The following is a 21,524-nucleotide window of genomic DNA, read 5'->3' as shown; positions in this document are numbered from 1 at the left end:
TGCGTTATCGTTGGGGCCTCACTCTCCCAACACAGATCTCCTCCTTCGCTCCTCCCAGCGAAAGAGTGGGGACTTCACTCAGGCTCCTGGCGGAAAAAAGCCCCCCATCTCTTTATTACCCCGCGCGGGGCTGCGGGCGCTGTCCGCTGATTTACCAATGCAGAATGAAGTCCGCGCAGCGCTTAACCCGCGTGACAATGACTCCAGATGCATTCCACCCTCATTTATTGCCCCGCCCGGCCTTGACTCCCCCCCGGCATCTCATGTTTGGTAATGAAAGTGATGTTGATGGGATGGCCGTGTAGTTAGGCTCCAGCCCGACTATAGCGTAGTAGTGGATGGGTAGGGGGGGGGGGGGATTTATATCAAAACGGCTATAAGAGAGCCTGCATAATGAGGTGAGAGCAAGGGAGTCTTGTACGAGGGTCATTCCGAAAAGAGGAGGGGGTGGGGGGGGGGGGGCACCTCTCTTTGATGTCCTTGTTACGGCGACGCCTCCCCGGGACCCGCATCCATCTCTGTCGGAGTAATGGATACTCTGATCTCTATTTTCGGGCCGGCGGAAGGACGGCCGGGCCTCCGCTGAACCCAATAAATTTGAGAGGAGATTGGAAAAACGGCGGGAATGGGGCCCGGCGCGGCCAGCTTAAGTGACCAAATAAAAAGCAGTTCTGTTCCGGAGAGGAGAGGAGAGAGGGGGGAAGTGGGCCCGGGGAACGCAGGCAGGCAGGCAGGCAGGCAGGCAGGCAGGCAGGCGAGTGGTTGGTTGGGCCTGGGCCCGGGGGGTCGGTCCCCCCCCTTCCCTGGTGATTTCCCCGGTGATGGAGAGGCCTAACCTGGGCAGGTGACTGAGCTCAAGGCCTCTCTGCGCGCTACCTAGCGTTCGTCCTTCGACCGGCTCGTTTCCGAGCCGCGTGCCGCCCCCGCCGCCCCCGCCGCCCTCGCCCTCGCCCCCGACGGTCGTTCCGCCCGGGGTCACGGCGGATGCAGATGGCGGGAGGGGCGCGTTAAGCGGTTAAGAGGGGGAGCGCTGACGACGCGAGCGAGCGAGCGACAGCGCCGCGGATGCCGCGAACTCGGGCCTTCCCCCGGTCACCCCGCCGCTGAGGGCGCTTTGCCCTTGAGAAGGGGAACGGCTCCCCCCCCCCCCCCGGCACACGGACCCCGTCCCACGGCACGTCCCTCTCTCCGCACGGCTCTGCCGAATTTGATTTGTTTTCCCCTAATGGCTTCCCTCGCCCGTTTTGTTTACGGTTAGCGTTCGCCGCGCCGCGCCGCCTCGCCGTCGTCTTCGGGCCGGTTTCGCCCATTTCTCCCGCGTTTGCGTCGGGCCGCGCGGGCGACGAGGGGCGCATTATCGCCGCCGGTCACAGGGGGGAGGAGGTCCAGATTGCTTTCCGCGTCCCGCCTTTTAGGAAATTTCCACAGCGTTTCAAGCATGCAAATGCGCTGCGTAATCGCCATTCCGGCTCTGATTATTACACCGAGCGAGCCGCCGCTTTTATTTCTTACCTTTTCTTTTTTTTTTTTTAACGGGGGGAGGGGAGCGAGGGCGAGCGGAGGTTTGGGTCCCCGTCTCATCTCCGCTCACTGCCAGGGAAACCAGCTCCCAATTCCTGAGGGGGGTAAAAAAATAAATAAATTAAAAAAAAGGAATAAAGTTTTGAACGTTCGTTTTCGAAAGGCTGACGACTTTGCCGGTGTGACAATAAATCTGATAGATGATATTTCAATTAGTCGCGGCTGTAATTTATAACGCAAAAATTTAATTTATTTGACACGAGATTATTTGTTAGAAGCATCAGTCAACCTGACTAGTTCAAACAAGCTATTAGCCAAATCCTTAGGAACCCGCGCTGTCGCTTCTTCTTTTTTTTTCTTCTTTTTTTTTTTTTTTCAGGGATACAAATCCTAATTAGAAAAAGGAACGGAGGGGAGAAAAAAAAAAGAAAAAAGAAAAGACAAATGATTTTTTAGAGCGTGCTCTTTGTGTGCTCTCCTGCTGTGGCTCAGGTAATCTCTCACTGTCAGACCCAAGGGCCACGGCGCGCTGCGGCCTCCCCTCCGCGCTCCCCTCCGTCCCTCCGCGCTCCCCCCCGTCCCGCCGCCCTCCCCCGTGCTTTATGAAGTACGATATTGGCTGCGGCAACGACGGCCTCAGACTCCCGCTTAGAAAGGCTCGCCTTCGCCCCCGTTCATCATTTTGCACCTTTTTAACCTGCGAAGAGATCCAGCGTCTGGAGCAGCGGCGCCTTGCGCTTCCGCTGATGGGACGGGGGGTTGGGGGTGGGGAGGGGGGGATCGGGGGGGGGTGGGGTTCGAGAGGAAGGGGGGGGGGGGTATTAATCAGAATTCCACTGAGCTGGCCGTGAGGTCCTTATGAAAGCCGTCTGCTTTCGGCGCGGTTTGTCCCGCTCTCGGTGGTCGCCGCGGCGATGGCGTGAGACGTGTAAATCACGCCGGATCCGTGCGAGGGAGAGCGTCTGCTGGCCGCCTGGAACGCTGTGCGCCGGCAGTCTTTCAGACCGAAGACGCCGCTTCTTCCTTCGCCGATATTCCGATGGCGGGGCGGGGGGGGGGGGTGTTAGCTGTGAGGTGGGGGAGCGTAGTTGGGGCGCAGGGTGTAAAATTGTCTTCGGCCTCCTGCGCCCCCCCTGCGTTACCTGTGCTGCACAGGCCCACGCCACGCCAGGGTAAAACACCAGGGCGCTTTGTCTGGTTGTCACGCTGGTGCTATTATGGGATGCTGTCACAGCGGGACCGATGGGGGAGAGTTGAGCGGACCTCCCCGGAGGGGGTGGGGGTCGCTCCCCCCGCTGGTGAGGAGCCGTGTGTGGGTACGAGGGCAGGTGGCAGAGGTGACCCGGAGGTCCCCGGCGAGCTTTCCCCCACCTGATGGGTAATGCTGCTGGTAACCTCGCACATCGAAGACGTGGCCCAGACCAGCTCTCTACCTGTGCAGCTCTCTCTCTCTGACTGTGCAGGTGCATTTCATTTTAGACTCCGTTTCCCCTCCCCCTCCCAACCCCCCTCCTAAAGCCTAAAAACATCAGATGCGCCTCTTTCACACCGGTATGAAATGGAAATCTCAGTATGAGGAGCAGTCCCTCTGTCCCTGCTGACTTGCGCTATAGAGAGATGTTCTCTCCCTCACCCCAGGCTGTCATTCAGCAAGTTTCACCCCCTCCACTCACAACACAAACTGTCCACCTCTTCACCACATACTATCCACCTTTTCAACATAAACTATCCATCTCTTCAACACAAACTATACACCTCTTCAACACAAACTGTCCACCTCTTCACCACATACTATACACCTCTTCAACATAAACTATCCATCTCTTCAACAGAAACTGTCCACCTCTTCACCACATGCTATACACCTCTTCAGCACAAACTATCCACCTCACCTCTCCACCACTTACTATACACCTCTTCAGCACAAACTATCCACCTCACCTCTCCACCACATACTATACACCTCTTCACCACAAACTGTCCACCTCTTCACCACATACTATACACCTCTTCAACACAAACTATACACCTCTTCACCACATAATATACACCTCTTCACCACAAACTATCCACCTCTTTTATGAAAGCCAGGGAGCCCATTTCTCCATGGCTCCTGAATGTCTACTGAAGATACGTGTTGCTGTCTGTATGTTTGATAAATTGCTGTGCATGGAGGTTGTAATGTGAAGCACAATGCTGACCCCATTACTGCATGCTTTGTGATAAAAATGTAATCTGTACAGTTTGTTTAAACTTTTGAATAACTTCATTTCAAAATGCCTTATTTATAGTTTTTCCAAAAAAAACTCCCAATGGTAATTGTAAACTCAGACAGTCGGTCTGCATGTGCCCATTGTGGACAGAGGGGGCGCTATTGCGCTATGAGTCAGAGAGTACCCTGCCTGCTGAACCCTCCCTGGGCAATGCTGTTTCCTGTTATACCTACTTCCTGGGGACTCCCAGCCAGGGAAAGCTGGGCACAGTGAGGTTTTGATGGCAAAACTTGTGGTGCATCGACATCTAGTGCAGTGGTTCTCAACACGGGTCAGAAAGGGCCGGTGTGGGTGCAGGCTTTTGTTCCAACCAAGCAGTCACACACCTGATTCTACTAATCAAGGTGCTTAGTAAAGACTCCAAAGGTTGATTAGTAGAATCAGGTGTGTGACTGCTTGGTTGGAACAAAAGCCTGCACCCACACCGGCCCTTTCTGGCCCGAGTTGAGAACCACTGATCTAGCGCCTTGGCTGGTTATACCACTTGGAAAGCCTCCATAGAGTAGCTGTGTTTATTTTAAACGAATTCTATTTTTCTCAGTGACAAATATATTTCTTTAAAAACATTTTTGAAATAAAAAGTCCTGCTTTCAGATTAGTTTGGGATTTGATTGTATCAGGTTGTTTTGTGACCCTTTCCCCGTCGAACGTCACCGTGCACGTTTACCCTGTAAATGAATGCTTCATCTTGGTCCCTGTCATTTGTGTCCCTGGCCAGCGGGGGCTCTGTGCAGTCTTACTGATGTGGCTGGGCGGCTCTGTCTCTGCAGGTCCTCCTGGGTACCGGTGGAGGGACTATGGGGCCCTGGCTATCATCATGACGGGCATGGCTTTCGGCTTCCATCACCTGTACCGGGTACGTCACTGTCACCGCCTCTGTGTGTGCGCCCAAGACCTGAGACCTGACAGAGATCTCATCCGTCCTCACTGTGCTGGTACTCACACACACACACACGCACACAAACACACACACAGTCACACACACACACACAGTCTCTCACACACACACACACACACACACACACACACAGTCTCTCACACACACACACACACACACACACACACACACACAGTAACACACACACACACACACACACAGTAACACACACACACACACACACACACACACACACACACACACACACACACACAGTCACACACACAGTCACACACACACACACACACACAGTCACACACACACACACACACACACGCACACACACACACACACAAACACACACACACACACACACACGGAGCTCTATTTTTAAACCATAAAGTTTCCTCGCAGGATGCAGTCACCCCTGTCAGCACAATTTCTTTAATATCGGCTTTTTTTTCAGTTTGCGGTTGCTTCTGGGACTTTTGAACCCCAGGGGAGAACGCAGAAGGCCAGATGTTGTATAGATCACTGAATTCTGTCCGTCTGCGTCATCGACATGAGCTCATTTTAACCCCCCCCACCATGAGCTTTCTTCTTTTACTCTCTCTCTCTCTGTCTCTTTCCCTCATTCTCTCTCTCTCTCTCTCTCTCTCTCTCTCTCTCTTTCTCTCTCTCTCTCTTTCTCTCTCTCTCTCTGTCTCTTTCCCTCATTCTCTCTCTCTCTTATTCTCTCGCTCACACACACTGGTGTTTATCAGGCTCAGAGGCGGGGGTGCACGGGGACGTCAGCGCCGCTCTCCGCGCGGAAGCCGTCTCGCTGAGCGACGCTAATCCCGCGCAGGCCGCTCCGACATGTGGAGTCGATTACCGCGTTTTTATTGGCCGATGGGACGTTGGCGGCGGCGGCGGCTGTTCCCCAGCGGCCCGGGATCGCAGCGTCTTAACTGCCGGGCTGCGGCGCTCTCCCCCCCCACGTTGTCACGGCAGCGGGGTTTTGCGGTCGGGGATCGTTTCGCGTGGACGCCGCGCTGGGCGTCGGCGTGTGCGGGCCACGTTCGGCCTCCGGCCATTTCAGCGCGGTCGAGCCAGGGGGGGGGGGGGGGGGGGAGCGTAGCGTGACTAAAATATCCCTCGTTAAGGTGGGGGGGGGGGAGGCACCGAGGACTGCTGCGTTCAGGCTTGTTGTGACGGGGAAACTTCTATTTCTGTCTTTTGTGTTGGAAATTCCCATTTTGGCTTTTGAAGAGCGGTGTCATGGGAATTGAAATCGTGCCGCCCTTAAAGATCCTATCAGGCCCCGTTACAACAAAGAGAAGACAACAAGACTGCTTCTAGGTATCAAGACTTTTTTTCCACCTGTAGTCATAGGCGTAGATTTCGGGGGGGGGGGGGGGGGGAGGCAGGGGATACATCCCTCTCAATATTTAAAACACGTGCATTTGCCCCCCCGCAATAAAAACATGAAACATCATTTCCACCATAAATTGATGCAGAAAAGGCACAAATTGGTCCATAACAATTCACCAGAATGCAGGAAATGAAGTGTTTGACACTCAAAATTTCCTAGGGGAGGATCCTCAGACCCCCCACTTAATGCCCCCCCCCCCCCCATGTTCAAACGAAACCTATGCCAGTGCCTGCAGTGAAGTCCTTTGCTGCAACACATTGAATTTGCGTTCTGCCACTAGTTATGAAGTTTTTTTTTTCCCACTGATGATAGCAAGTACTTCTTTCGAGCGTCCTGTGTTGATTTACCAGGAACAGCTTGCTAGGCCTCGCAGAAGGAGTAGAAACCCCAGGACTGTTGGAGGCTGTGCGTGAGAAAGTGGTGAGCTGCTCTTCGTCTGCTCGATAGGCTCTCTGCGATCAGCGCTCCTGTGCTCGTATATACTGTGTGCAGGGCAAAAGAGAGAGAAAAAAAAGGTGTGAAATGGTTCAGGTGCTTGTTTTCATGAGGGAAAACAACCACTTCCCCTGAGCTAAACAAACAACAGCAGGGTTAGAGCAGTGCACCCGGCCGTGTGTCCCACGCTCTGAGCGCTCAGTGCTTCCTCTCGGTTCCTGCCTCGTCTTCCTCGCCTCGTGATCTCGTACCCTCCCAGCCGTTCTTTCACGCCCATCTCTTTCTTTTCCTTTCTCCTCCTTTTCTACTTTATTCATTCCAGCTCTCTCTTTTTCTCCAGTCTTTCCTTTTTAATCTTTCTCTCCATGTCTTCTCTTTTACTTTCTCCCTGTCTGCTCGTCTCTTACGATCCTCTCTCTCCTGCTTCCCTCTCTCTCTGCCCCCCCCGTTGCTCCCTCTCTCCGGAGTGCCTGTGGGCCGTTGCAGGTGAGGTGGGGTTCCCCGGCAGGGCGGCTCGCGCTGCTGTCATGTCCCAGAAGCGTAGCGCCCACAAGCGCCATATGCCTGCCTGTCTCCCGCCCCCCCCCCCCTCCCGCCCGTCCCCCGCCCGTCTCCCGCTAACCCCCCCCGCCCGCCCCCCCGCTCCTGTCCCGCCACTCGTCCCCCCGCCCGCCCCCCCCCCGCGTCCGCTCATTTACGCCATGGAGCTGCTTGTAAACACCGCTCACAGCGCCGCTCTTATTAATCACCGCCCCTGTCGACACTCGTTTAATCTTTCTCAACTTTTTGGGTGTTTATTGCTTCTGGTGGCGTCATCTACCCGGGCGCTCTTCTGAAAAGCTGGCACGGGCACCTGGCACCGGTTGGCACCGGTTGGCACGGCGAGGGCCGAAGCTCGGGCCGCTTAAACCAGGGGGGGGGGCTGGTCCACCAAATGAAACGCCGACAGCGTGAAATGGCAGCCAAAGGAAATGGCCGGCCTCAACAAAACCAAACACTCCTGAACGAAGCGGCCGATTGGGCTGAGCGGCTGCCTGTCAAACCGGGAGCAGCCAATACGCTTTCGGTATCCAGCCCGATTGGCTTAAACGGGGAGGAACAGCTGATTCGGGGGAAAAGGGTACCCTGGTACCGGATTAAGGAGTTTTTAACCGCAGTGTCCCTCCCGGGAATCGGCCGTACGAATTTAGCCGGGTTAAGCTGCGGGATGGGCTCCTTCCCTGCTGCCCCTGGCGACTCGCCCGTCTCCGCCCTGTGGGCACCTGTGCGGGCGTTCTGCTGCCCCTGGCGGCTCGCCCGTCTCCGCCCTGTGGGCACCTGTGCGGGCGTTCTGCTGCCCCTGGCTGCTCGCCCGTCTCCGCCCTGTGGGCACCTGTGCGGGCGTTCTGCTGCCCCTGGTGGCTCGCCCGTCTCCGCCCTGTGGGCACCTGTGCGGGCGTTCTGCTGCCCCTGGCGGCTCGCCCGTCTCCGCCCTGTGGGCACCTGTGCGGGCGTTCTGCTGCCCCTGGCGGCTCGCCCGTCTCCGCCCTGTGGGCACCTGTGCGGGCGTTCTGCTGCCCCTGGCGGCTCGCCCGTCTCCGCCCTGTGGGCACCTGTGCGGGCGTTCTGCTGCCCCTGGCGGCTCGCCCGTCTCCGCCCTGTGGGCACCTGTGCGGGCGTTCTGCTGCCCCTGGCTGCGCGCCCGTCTCCGCCCTGTGGGCACCTGTGCGGGCGTTCTGCTGCCCCTGGCGGCTCGCCCGTCTCCGCCCTGTGGGCACCTGTGCGGGCGTTCTGCTGCCCCTGGCGGCTCGCCCGTCTCCGCCCTGTGGGCACCTCTGCGGGCGTTCTGCTGCCCCTGGCCGCTCGCCCGTCTCCGCCCTGTGGGCACCTCTGCGGGCGTTCTGCTGCCCCTGGCCGCTCGCCCGTCTCCGCCCTGTGGGCACCTGTGCGGGCGTTCTGCTGCCCCTGGCTGCTCTCCCGTCTCCGCCCTGTGGGCACCTCTGCGGGCGTTCTGCTGCCCCTGGCCGCTCGCCCGTCTCCGCCCTGTGGGCACCTCTGCGGGCGTTCTGCTGCCCCTGGCCGCTCGCCCGTCTCCGCCCTGTGGGCACCTGTGCGGGCGTTCTGCTGCCCCTGGCGGCTCGCCCGTCTCCGCCCTGTGGGCACCTCTGCGGGCGTTCTGCTGCCCCTGGCCGCTCGCCCGTCTCCGCCCTGTGGGCACCTGTGCGGGCGTTCTGCTGCCCCTGGCCGCTCGCCCGTCTCCGCCCTGTGGGCACCTGTGCGGGCGTTCTGCTGCCCCTGGCGGCTCGCCCGTCTCCGCCCTGTGGGCACCTGTGCGGGCGTTCTGCTGCCCCTGGCTGCTTGCCCGTCTCCGCCCTGTGGGCACCTGTGCGGGCGTTCTGCTGCCCCTGGCGGCTCGCCCGTCTCCGCCCTGTGGGCACCTGCGCGGGCGTTCTGCTGCCCCTGGCGGCTCGCCCGTCTCCGCCCTGTGGGCATCTGTGCAGGCGTTCTGCTGCCCACCTGTGCTGCCTCGCAGTGCGAGACGGAACACGCTGCTTCTGTCAGACTGCACCCCCCCCACCCCAAAAAACCTCACACCCCCCCCCATTCCAGCTACTGAGCTCATCCTGTGAAACCAAGCGCTTCCATTGGCTCCCCGCCCGCTTGTTTACTCCGTTACTATGGAGCTGCTTCTCTAGCATGGCTTTGGTCTGACAAGTAATTGTCCTCCGTAGGTGACACGCTCTAATAGAGCAGTTGGGGCCAGGCCGGGGGGGGGGGCACGGGCTTAATGAATTTGAACCCGATGCCGTGCCCCTCTGCTCATTTCCTGGCCTACGCGTCGTCTATTAAGTCTAACGGCGCTCAGTGAAGTGAGAGAATCGCTGTCCGTCCCAGAGTGCACCTGGGCAAAAAAAAACACTTAATGGGTAAAACAAAGCATCGTGTAACCATAGACTTTTTATGTCATAAAGAGAAGGGTGCATGGGGAAAAAAATTGCAGTTATGATAAAACATGTTCACTTTTTGAAATATTATGCCAATGTACATGTGGTTAATCTGATGGTACAGAAAAAGATAAGGCACAAAATTGTCCAAAATAATTTCTGTTCTTGTTTCGTTGTGTAAATTTATAAGGTTATGGTCGGTCTTCCGTTACTTTTAGTCAGTCATTTTCCGCAAAGATAACTGCATCATTATTCTTGGAGCACTTAATTGTTTGGTGTCTTTTGAAGAGGTAGCCTGTTATTGGCGGAAATGCTCACAATGGGGCAGAGCAAGCGTTTGATTTGGTTGGTTTTGGAACGAGAGCGATCCTAAGTTGCTGTTGCACCACCCAGGCAGTGTCCGATCCCAGCTGCAGAATCTCTTGCTCGTACGAACACCCCCCTCCCCCCCCAAAACCCCATGACCTCACCCTTTTCTCAACCAATCGGCATTATCAACGAAGCTAAAATAAACGAGCGAATGGGCATGCGGACTGCTCTGACTGCGGTATTAAACAGAGAAACCAATCAGATTACACCCCCCCACCCGGTCAGCGTGATTGTTTCCAGTGCATTATTGATGGCCGATGCGCGTTGTGGCGCACAGTTTCCACATTTCATATTCTGTCCTTTTCTGTTTCTTTTGTCTGTGCTACGGAGCGTAAGCGATAGCCTGACCTTGCTCTCCTCTCCTCTCCTCTCCTCTCTTCTCCCCTCCTCTCCTCTCCTCTCCTCTCCTCTCCTCTGCTCTCCTCTGCTCTCCTCTCCTCTCCTCTCCTCTCCTCTCCTCTCCTCTCCTCTCCTCCCCTCCCCTCCTCTCCTCTCCTCTCCCCTCCCCTCCCCTCCCCTCCCCTCCTCCTCTCCTCTCCTCCTCTCCTCTCCTCTCCTCTCCTCCTCTCCTCTCCTCTCCCCTCCTCTCCTCTCCTGTCTCCTCTCCTCTCATCTCCTCTCCTCTCCTCTCTTCTCCTCCTCTCCTCTCCTCTCCTCTCCTCTCCTCTCCTCTCTCCTCCTCTCCTCTCCTCTCTCCTCCTCTCCTCTCATACCATTCCAGGCCCGGACTGCACACTGTGTTTTAGTTTCCCCCGGAAAAATTCTCCTGGAGTGGAGGGCGGAAACCGTACGCTGATGTATGACTTTAAGAGTTAAGGAAAGTATAAAAGTCCCTTCAAACCCACAATGTATCCACCTAAGTAGGGGGAAAAAAACTGGTCACTTTTTGTGTAATATTTCCCCAGTGAGACATTAAAGTAGAAAGGAGCTGGAAATATGGGTGATGAGTAATAATGACGACCTTTGATTCCTCTTTCCTCTCTCTGGAAGCTGCCTTTTGGCTTTGGCCAGATGAATAAATAATGATGACAGCCCCGCACATTTATAGGGATGGAACTGCATGGGTTGCGTGGAGCGGTCCCAAGATTCCCTCCTGGACGGGGCCGCCGTCTCGGTCTGTGAAAGCCCCTCTCTGGCTCCGCCGAGCCCAGCTTTGTGGATACTCCTCCCTTTCCCGGCCCTCTGGTGACACGGAGCCGTTCTGTTTTCGGGGTTCCCCTCACAGGGACCCGGGCTGTGTGAGTGCGGCTCCCTTTCCGGGTCGTCTCAGGCAGCCGCACTCGCAGCCGCCTGCTTTCATTCGTTCGTTTGAAAAAGAAAAGAGAAAAGAGAAAATCTGCCTTGGGACTGCAGCTTGGCTGCTTCCCAGCATCCCCTTCTCTCTCTCTCCCTCTCTCTCTGTCCCCCTCTCTCTCTCTCTCTGTCCCTCTCTCTCTCTGTCCCTCTCTCTCTCTGTCCCTCTCTCTCTCTCTCTCCCTCTCTCTCTCTCTCTCTCTCTCTCTCTGTCCCTCTCTCTCTCTCTCTCTTTCTCTCTGTCCCCCCCTCTCTCTCTCTCTCTCTCTCTCTCTCTCTCCCTCTCTCTCTCTTTCTCTCTCTCTCTCTCTCTCTCTGTCCCTCTGTCCCTCTCTCTCTCTCTCTTTGTCACTGTGTTGTGAGCGGCGTGTGTTTGGGCGCGTGCGCTGGCTCTCTCTCAGCGGCGATCGGTTCCAGGCGTCCACAGAGAGGTGAAATGGCGCGACGCAGTCGCCCGGGTTACCGTTGGCAGCTGATTGGTTGACGGCGACCCCGCTGGCTTTCACAGGGCGTTTTTTGTGTGATGTGCGTGATCACAGTTTTTAAAGTTAAGCCGTGTCCATTGACTGCTAAATGTGACAAAATAATTTGTTATTGACCCCCAACCCCCCCTCCACACACACACTCACACACACACACACACACACACACACACACACACACACACACACACACACACACACACACACTCATTTTTTTTTTGATGGATCCCCATTGACAGCCTTTGAAAGTGATGCATGCTGGGAACCTGAAATGTAACTTTGCTATTTCTTTTTTCTCGCCCTAATGGGCGTGGTGTGAATGGGACCTGTGGTTTCGGGTATACCCCCTCCTCTACGGTCTGGTTGCTGCTGTCCCGGGGACCCAGGGCAGAGGGAGGCCCGGCTCTCGCTGGTCTAAAATTTATGCCAGTTTACCAGGGCTGTACCAGCACTGCACCAGGGCTGTACCAGCACTGTACCAGGGCTGTACCAGGGCTGTACCAGGGCTGTACCAGCACTGCACCAGGGCACTTGAGAACCAGAGCACAGAGGCCCAGAGTCACGGCCTTATAATGATGTGGACTCAATGAAGGGTTGTTAGGGTGGTGTAAAGACGTATGTGTCTGAGATATATTTTTCACACATATACTTGTGACAGTTGCATTTTATTCAGTCTGTAAGATTATGCGTGTAGACAATAACATTTATGAAAGCTATACAAAAAAAATGCGTGTATGTATGAACGGAGGTGGTTTGGAACTTCAAATAATTATGTCTAACTTTGAAGGTGAAGTGAATTGAAATCCTCATTGATTGGACACATTCATACAGGTTTTTCTTTGTCATCTTTTTGAACAGTAGATTTCCTTCTTAGTGAACCACTCCTTATCTTCGCCATCTGTGGGGTGCTGTTTTTTTTTATTGTGTTTGCATTTCTGTATGACACACGGCTGACTTATGTTCACTGTGTCCTTTAACAGTGCTGTGCAATGCCCCCTTGTCTAGTGTTTCTTGTTTTTCATCAATGGAAACTGTGACTTGTTTCCACTTAATGCTTGCCTTTGTTGTATCGGTGGCATTAAGGGACTTGACAGTGGGCAACTGCATATGCTGCTTCCAATTTTACGTGGAAGCTAATTTGCGGATAATCCCGTGAAATGGGAAAGCTGTCGAGAATACTAGCCTGAATACTTCTCCTGGGTTTGACGCTAACATTTCGTGCTACTAAGTTGAAAAATTTGGGAGCACACTAAAGCATCCTAATTATTAGTACATGTGCCTCTAAATAATTATTTTTTACAGTGAGCAAACATCAGTTTTCAGAAGCAAGTGGCCCTGTAATGGGAGCACTGTAGACCCACGCTCTGTGTAACGTCCCGCTCCCACATCGGGCTCCTCCTCCGCGTAACGCTGATCCCACAGCTTTAGCTCGTCTCTCCTCCGCGCGCTAAGCGTTTAGCTGAGCGTAGCGGCACACCTGCATGGGGTCTGATTGCGCCGGTGTGTCTTGGAGAAGAGTGTGTTGTGTGCGCCGGGGATGGGGAGTCGGGCAGTCGAGGAGGGGGGGTGGAGGGGATCGAGGTGGGGGGGAGGGGTGGCGGCTCTGGTTTCAGGTGCAAAGCAGGTGACTGGGCCCCCCCCCCCTCGCTGTCACAGGCCTCAGGACCGGCGCTTTGTATCTCCGTCAACGGACGTGTTAAACATGCCGGCTTTCCTCTCCTTTTCTCCTCTCTCTCTCTCTCTCTCTCTCTCTCTCTCTCTCTCTCTCTCTCCCTCTCTCTTCACCCCCCCTTCTTTCCTGAGGAGAATTCTAATAGGGTGTCATGTTTTTTAATTGCAGAAATACATCCTGCCCCTCATCGTGGGCAGCCGGGAGGACGCCAGGAAGCTGCAGCGGATGGAGGGCCACATGGCCGAGATGAGCGGCGCTCTGACACAGACAGGTGAAGATTAATATCTTCATCGCTTCCCCCCCCCCCCCCCCCCCCCCCCCCCCTCCCTCCTTAACATTTTCCTTCATTTTATCTGTCGCCAAAATCCGCTCGCGTTTTTACAAACGACGCGCCCGTCATTTCGCCTTAATTTGAAATTGCTTGTTTACTGTCGGCTCACCCTCAATTAATTACGTTTGGCTGAAAAGCTCTTAACCTCCGAATATTAATGAGGGGAAGGAAAATGACAACGTTTCTGTTTTTTTTTTGTCCCCCCCCCCCACACCCCCACACACACCCACCCACCTCCCCCCCCCCCCCCCCTTCATCTCCGTGGCGAGAAAGTTCATTTTAATTTTCGGCGCAGAAGTGCGGTGCGCGGGCCGGCGTCGGCGCGCGGCGGTGATTAAGTGTCCCGTGTGACAGGCGCGTCTCCCGCGTCGGACAGGTGAGGGATCTCCGCCTGCCCGTCAGGCGTGGGAGTAATTAAACGTCCTCGCCGTCAGGCGGTCGCGAAGGAAACTTTAGTCTGATTAGCGTAGCGTTCGGCGCCAGGGTGCGACGGCGTCGTCTTTAAAAAAAATAAAAAATTAACTACAAATATAACAATCAAAAAAAGTATGGGTATTTCAACGTATTTTAACGAAAATCTCAGGTGTGATTTTTCGCGGGTTATAAATGACGTAACATTCCAGAATCCCTTTTTTTTTTTTTTTTTTAAATGTCAGATCGGTGATTACATCATCAGGAAAACGTGCAGGTGGTGTGGATCCCAGTAAACAGGAAGTAGTTCGATTTAGTGCGTGATGCATTACAGGTTGCTGAGCCATTTGTCTCCGCGCTGGGCCCGTGCGCGGGTGTGTTAAAGCGTTGCACCCCTTAACTGATGCATTAACTTCTGTTCTTTTCATTTACCACTGTAATAGCTCATGGTTATGGCTGCTTTAATCTTGGTAATGAGTGGTGGAGTGAAATTCTGGGAGTTGTAGTTCTTTGGGGGGGGGATCACAGAGCGGCCGTAGTTTTTTTTAAGGCTTCCCAGCGGTGTAAAATATACAAATCAAACGGGCGATTCTATTAGTGGAGGAGCCTTCGTGTCACCGGGCTCTCCACACGAAACGATCCATTCACAGCTTTCTCCCTTCAGCGCGTAGTAAAAATACTGCAGGTCTTCGGCCAAAATATTAAACACACATTTCTTCATCGTCAAACTGACTGGAGATGTGACATAAAGCAGACTTTATTGGTCTCCCAAGTTTGATGAGGACTGCTAAGTATTTTGTAAATGAATTTTCTGTTTTAGCAAAAAGAACATTTGCTTTAAAATGAGGGCAAATGAGTTTCATGGGACATTTGTGTGCCTGCAATAATCTGCGTAACTAATGAGCTCTTTTATTGTCATTTTGACTTTTGCATGCAAAAATATTTTGTCATTGAATTTTACCTTATTCTGTCTTTTTCTAACATGGATAATTTCTGTATTTGTTTTTCATCATCGTAGATTAGATTTATTGATAAAAATGCCTTTTCATTCTGGCCACAACAGGTTCTGTGATCATAACAGTTGCCTCATATAAAGCCAACCTCCCCATGAACCCCCCCTGCCTCCCCCATCCTCCCCTCCACCCCCCCCCCCTCAGTTGTGGTGGTGTTCCAATTTACTGTGGCTGGAGTAGCCAAGCTGCCATTGTAGTTAATGACTGTTTCAGTTAACAGTTGGGAGAGAGAGAGGGGAGCGGGGGGGCGGGGGGGTAGGGGGGGTAAGTGGGGGGGGGGGGGGTGTTGTAACGTGAGTAATAGCGAATAACCGCCTTCCTGCCAATTTCTCAGCGGCCCCTTTTGTTGAAGTTCATGTATTTCTACAGCGCCGAACGCACTGAAGTGATGTTTCCCTTTGAATAAAACCACGTAGCTCTCCCCCCCCCCCCCCGCCACCCCGCCCCCCCTCCAGCTCTGAGTGGGCCATGGCTCCCATTATGATTTTCCTACAGCTTCACACGGGCGGCTAATGAATGGATCTTGGAACCACTTCAGCCCGGCCGGGGCCGGAGCGGGCCTGTAATGGAATTGTGTGCTCGACGGCTCGGCCCTCTCTCTCTCTCTCTCGCGCTCTCTCTCTCTCTCTCTCGCTCTCTGTCTCTCTCTCTCTCTCTCTCTCTCTCTCTCTGCGTGTGTGTTTTTCGGTGGGAACCATATTGGCGACCAGCTGGCCATTAAAGGCAGAACACAGGCCCGGACATATGTAGCGTACACTTATATGGAGGTATTTACTGAATAATTTACGGGGAACAGTGTGTTCCCCCTGCTTCTGTGCAGCAGCTGTACAGGACCACTTAGAACCCTGTCCAATTCACGTGTTCTTAAGCGTTCCAGCTGAAGTCATGCTGGGTCTGATGAATGAATATTTCTTCTTCAAAGACGTTCATACTGAGCGGCATAGTGTATCAGGGCATGAACTGCATGGATGGCCATTGCTGTAGATGCTCTGCATTTGTGGCCTTGATGCCCTTTTAAAAATAACTACCTGTACGACCACCCTTGTGTTGCTTTGTATTCTCTATGGCAGCAGTGCCCTCTGGAGTGCCCTCTAACATGTTCAAAAGTTGGCTGTCCCTGCTCGCAGACGTAATTCCTCTCGAGCGTTTTTCCGCTGCATATCGAAGTGTCACTGTTTGGGAGTGTTTTTCCGTGGTGTTTCCATCATCAGCGTCGTGTTTTTGGCTGTGGTTTGTCTCCCCCATTTTCTGTGTTGCGTGCTCACACATTCACATCAAATATGCACCTGCTGCTGCGTATAGCTGCTTTGACCTAACACGCGAGTGTCCGTGAGAGTAATCGTTGAGGTTAACTTTTCCTAGTCTTGTAGTTGTATTTATTGATGTTGATAACATATCAATAAATTACTCAGAGAAGGATTAGCGCTTCTTCTGTGATTAAATTTATTTTTGCTATCGATACTCATTTGCTAGCTAGGTAAATACTGAGCTAATGTCAGGTTAGGTTAGCTGGCTTAGCTGAACTTATCGCTTCTGCAGTGCAATACTGTACATGTATAAGTTAATTATGAGTGAAAAAATATGTCCAGAAATATACAGCCATCCACATACAGTCTGGGAACTCAGATACACACATGTGTATGTGTATGTGTGTGTGTGTGTGTGTGTGTGTGTATGTATAGCGAGATAGAGCTTGGAGTAACAGCATGGTTTTTCATACTAATGCCCCCCAAAAAAATGTTTCAGTCAAAATGTTTTAAAATGGAGGGGCGATGAGCGCATTTGTAAGAGTGCCTCTCAGGAGGCTGCATGATGATGGACCCAAAGCATCATGGGTCCCTCGGGGAGGGGGGGGGGGGGGGCGAGGGACTGGAGTCCGGGCAGCGGTCCCAGAACGGCCTGGGTGAGTCCCGCTTGCCCCTTCGCCAGCTGTTACCGAGCCTCTCCGACAGCCCGGGCGAGTCCTTCCAGGAACAAGCCAGAAGAAGAGAAAAAATTAAATAAATAAATAAAATAAAATAAAAAAAGTATTTAATGCAGAATACCTCGCGCCTGCAAAGAGAGCCGTGTTTGTAAAGCCCTGAGCCATCCACTCTAACAGCCGAGCGGGGCGGGGAGCTACAATATCTCTTGATGTTAAACCAATTAGACTTGATTTAACACTTTGCTCGGGATGATTTATACAAATGTTTATTGGTTTTCTGTAATATAATCAGTTTGGAAACTTAATGCATTGTTTGGGAATACGCGGTGCGGGGAGGGAAGCGGGGAGAAACCCGACTGTTCTCGGCGTTATTTGAAACGATACGCTGCCTTTATAGCACCGGGAGCCGCTGTTAGCCGCCGCTCTTATTATTGTTTTTATTTGTCTCTCGTCTCGTCTACCTTCGGTTGATCTCGAAATAATTTAATCTTCAAAGTCAGCGCTGGAAGAGCAATATTTATTGGGATTAGGAGGGACATTTTGTCTGAATCCCTTCCCACCCCCCCCCCCCCAAATGAAAGAGGGTGTTTTGGGTTTTGTTTTTTTTCTTTCTTTCTTTCTTTTCTTGTTGGATGTTTTAGTAAAGTAAGACCAGTGGTTAGTCTGCTAATGGAAGCACACAGACTGTTATTTAATATAAAGTCAGACACCAGATTAACGATTTCATCAGTTCTTGTGGCTCAAAGAGAATGTCAGTACATTCCTCACCCAGATAAAAGGAACACCACACCCGTGTTTATGTGTAAAGAGTATAGTAAATATTTACTTATTTTGTGCATTTTTCAAACAGTTTTACAAATCAGTTGAACTTTAAGTTGTTATGGTTGGTAAAAAGGAAGGAAGGGAAAGGAAACGTGGCTGAATTATTTCTTGTCACCATGATGATAAGTTTTCTTCACACGGTTTGCCAAAGTTGAGCAAGTGCTAAAACTTACTCACCAAATTGAGTTTTTGACGAAAAAAAAGTGTTGCACTCACATTTACGTGTAAATCAAATTTAAGGACGAAATTTTTTCGATTGAATGCAGGCTTTTGTCTACTCTATTTGGCAGAAACCAGCAAATTTGACGTTCTTAAACACGTATGGCGTATTTAACGCCACGCTTCGAAGCGGCGATGAAAGGAAGGGTTTCCCCCGTTTCCCGGTGCTCAAACCCTCCAAGCCCTCGCTTTCCAGCTCTAATTTAGCGCTCTGCTTTAATCCTGCCTACCGATCCAGAGCCTTTTCCTTTCTTACCGCTCCTGATCTCCTGACACGGGCCGTAAGCGAATGAGGCGCGTAGCGTCTGTAGCGGGCTGCCGTGCTGCGCGGGAAACCCATCGCTCTAATTACTGGCTTTTGGGGGTATTTTGGCCTGTCTGCCGCTCCTCAGGGGGAAGCCTGTCGTCTCGGAGCGTCAGAGGCTCAGCGTAATTGAGGGGTTATGGGAGAGGAAAAAAACGCACGCGTTCGTTTTTGTTTTTTTACTGTGACGTTAGCCTTTATTTATTCGTCTTAAACCTTGTGTTCTAATTGCGTTTAAACGTAAAGCAGCCTTCGGGGCCCACACGGGGGCCGTTTGAGTCGTCGCGTCCTAAAACGGTTTTAAGGATTTGGGGCCTCTTTGGGAAGAGGCAGCTGGAATTAGGACTAAGCCCCGCAGCACACCTTTAGCCTCTGATGTGGTTAGCACGCCTCTGCCACCTTCGGGGTCTGCGCGCGCGGCGTGCCGTTCTGAGCGAAGCGTGGACGCGGCGTAGCGAAGCTCGCCGTTAGCTGGGTTTTTACGCCGCCGCCGAAATGAATTATGGGACAGGAAAACTAACAAAAACATATCCAGAGAGGGGGACGGAAAACAGCAGCAGCAGTAGCCGTCGTGCTTTCATTCGGTTAAAGAACACGTGGAAGCGTTTGCCAGACTTTTAAAAAAAACGTATTGGTGCCTGTTTAATGTTTAACGTTTAATTTCCTTTTTTTCCCCGCTACGGAACATTGATTTTCTTTCACTGTTCGGCGGCTTTGGTGGGAGGTGCCTGGTAGTGCAAGCGTGTGTACACTGGCGCGTATATACAGTAATGTAGCGATAGGGGCCTACACGAATCCAGCTCCTGTTTTAGGTTCCTTCAATGGATAAGTGTAGCACAGTGGGTAAGGAACTGGGCTTGTAACCAAAAGGTCGCAGGTTCGATTCCCGGGTAAGGACACTGCCGTTGTACCCTTGAGCAAGGTACTTAACCTGCATTGCTTCAGTATATATCCAGCTGTATAAATGGATACAATGTAAAAGTTGTGTAAGTTGCTCTGGATAAGAGCGTCTGCTAAATGCCTGTAATGTAATATAATGTAATAAGAAATGAAAGTAAAAAAATGAAGTTAAAGTTTAACACCAGGGGCCCAAAACCAGATAAATTTGGGGACAAATGTAAATTCAGGGCCCACAGTGTTCACCCTGAGCTACTGATAATACTTTTATCATTCCTCACACCCTTCTCTTTATTCACCTGTGCTGTACTGCTGTGTGCTGTGAGATATTGTACATGGTTTTATTGCAAAGGAATGTGAATTTTGGTAGCCTCTTTTTTTTTTCTGTTTCAGAAGTTAATGTTTTTAATATGTTATTGTGATCATTTGTTTATTGCACTCATTACGTTTCTATTTTTATTTGTGATGATTTGATGTTTTGACAATTCATTTCCTATTTGGGACCGTTCTTGGGCGTTCTTGTTTATTAGCTGCTGTGCCTTGCAGAATTATTCAGACATTTTGACAGTTGTCACATTTTTTGTGGGATTAAAAATGCTATGTTTATATTTTATACATTTCATTTTTTTTTTTTTAATCAAAGGTGCTTTCTTTTCGCTGGGTTTGGAGGGATGGGCTTTTCTAGGCAGGTTCTCAATGCACCTTCCCCTTGATTATTGAGGGAAACGATGCTCCTCAGGATGTCCAAACATGTATTTTATTTGCACCCCTCTTTTAACCTGTCCCCTTTTGATAACTCCATCCCCGACTCACTGACAAAACTCCTTGGTCATCATTTTTGTTTCTTCACTTAAAGTTCAGTTGCTAGCCCGTCCTCCTAAAAACAGATGTTTTATCCGGAAATCATGATAATCACTTTTTATGCCACGCAGGCTGAGGCCAATCATCTAATTTTATGGCTCGTTACGAATCTTTTATGCACCTGCTTTAATTTAGAGGTGCCTGAGCACTGGGCCTGAGTACTTATGCAATCAACGTAGCTCCCAATTTTATTTCATTTTCAGTATCCCATATACTTCTTGCTTGTTTTTGCTGGCTTGAAAGCAGCACAAATGTAGAATGTCTGAAAGCAACATTAGCATGTGAGAATTGTGCTAGGGTGGTTAATACCTTTGCAGTGGGCCTTTGACGGTTGCCAGGTTCTAACAAAATCATCCTTGAACTCCAAAAATCCCACATTGACGTGGTCCTGTTGAGCACCATTTTCCACACAGAAGAGACTTTACACAACATGTCTGCAGGCTACAGTTATAGTAAGGCTTCAGCTACATTCACTTAATGGGATTAGATTTGAACTTTCAGGCCTTTGTTGCATGCCCATGGATCTTTTGTACTTTTTTGAGTTTTGGTTGAGTTTGCTGTTTTGACCAACAAGGGAATCCATTCTGTATTGACAGCGTACTGTGCATATAAGTCTTTGTAGATAACCAAACTCCCTTTTGGACCTGACTTTCAGAATTACTGAAAGATTCGTACCCTAGTTTGTGTGGAAACGGTTGGATGGCGTGAAAGAAATTGGTCCAAGCTGCGTGAATCATGCTGAAGGACAGCTGTAGTGACGGCCGCGTGCGCATGTGTGTGCCCGTTTGTCTCCCCGCAGTGACGCAGCTGCAGGTGACGCTGGCCTCGGTGCAGGAGCTCCTGGTGCAGCAGCAGCAGAGGATACAGGAGCTGTCCCAGGAACTGGCCTCCTCTGGGGTAACGTGCCCGCCGTCCTCCCTCCGCCCACTCCCCCCTCTCCCCCCGCCTCTCCAAATACCTCTTCACATCCATAGCTCTGATAGCATCAGGCTTCTCCTCCCAAATTTCCTCTTCCAGGTTATATTCTGTGATGGGCAGGGAGAAGAAGGAGGAGCCATTAAAAACGCAAAATCACAAGTTTAGGGCTTTATTGTGTGGGTGTGTGAAGTTGTTTGTGAATTCTGTGGGTTTACATGAGGTCTGAAGTTACAGTGAGACAGTACAACCTGGAATTTTGACCTCTGTATATGCCATTCTGCTGTAGGTGCATCAGAGGTTATTACCTCCATTTGTTTTTATCTGTCCATCAGTCTGTCTGTCCGTCCGTCTGAGAGCAGGCTAACTGATAAAGTTACGGGTGAAACGTGATGAAATGATCGGCTCCAGGACAGGGAAGTAAGTAGACTTTAATGGCGGATAAGACTAGTCTTAACGGAAACACCGATATGCCCTTCTGTGTGTTGTGTGTCTCTGTGGCAGGCTGTGTATTATCAAAATTTTAAAAAACGACACAACCGAACATCGAGTGATGCAATATCAGCT

At 51.8% G+C, this 21,524-nt stretch overlaps 1 protein-coding gene across 3 annotated transcripts in view; it reads left to right on the top strand.

Annotated features, from left to right (window-relative positions):
- Positions 1 to 21,524, top strand: part of pex14 (peroxisomal biogenesis factor 14) — an 84,645-nt gene that overhangs the window by 53,155 nt on the left and 9,966 nt on the right. For all 3 annotated transcript variants that reach the window (XM_035382050.1, XM_035382049.1, XM_035382051.1), the window contains exons 5-7: positions 4,565 to 4,650; positions 13,429 to 13,531; positions 20,842 to 20,939. In XM_035382050.1, coding sequence (XP_035237941.1) covers positions 4,565 to 4,650; positions 13,429 to 13,531; positions 20,842 to 20,939 — 287 coding nt within the window. The remainder of the gene's footprint in view (positions 1 to 4,564; positions 4,651 to 13,428; positions 13,532 to 20,841; positions 20,940 to 21,524) is intronic.

Source organism: Anguilla anguilla, chromosome 11 (genome assembly GCF_013347855.1).
Source record: "Anguilla anguilla isolate fAngAng1 chromosome 11, fAngAng1.pri, whole genome shotgun sequence".
Lineage (NCBI taxonomy): Eukaryota > Metazoa > Chordata > Actinopteri > Anguilliformes > Anguillidae > Anguilla > Anguilla anguilla.
The sequence above is the reverse complement of the archived record's forward strand: the minus strand, read 5'-3'. Positions and strand labels throughout refer to the sequence as shown.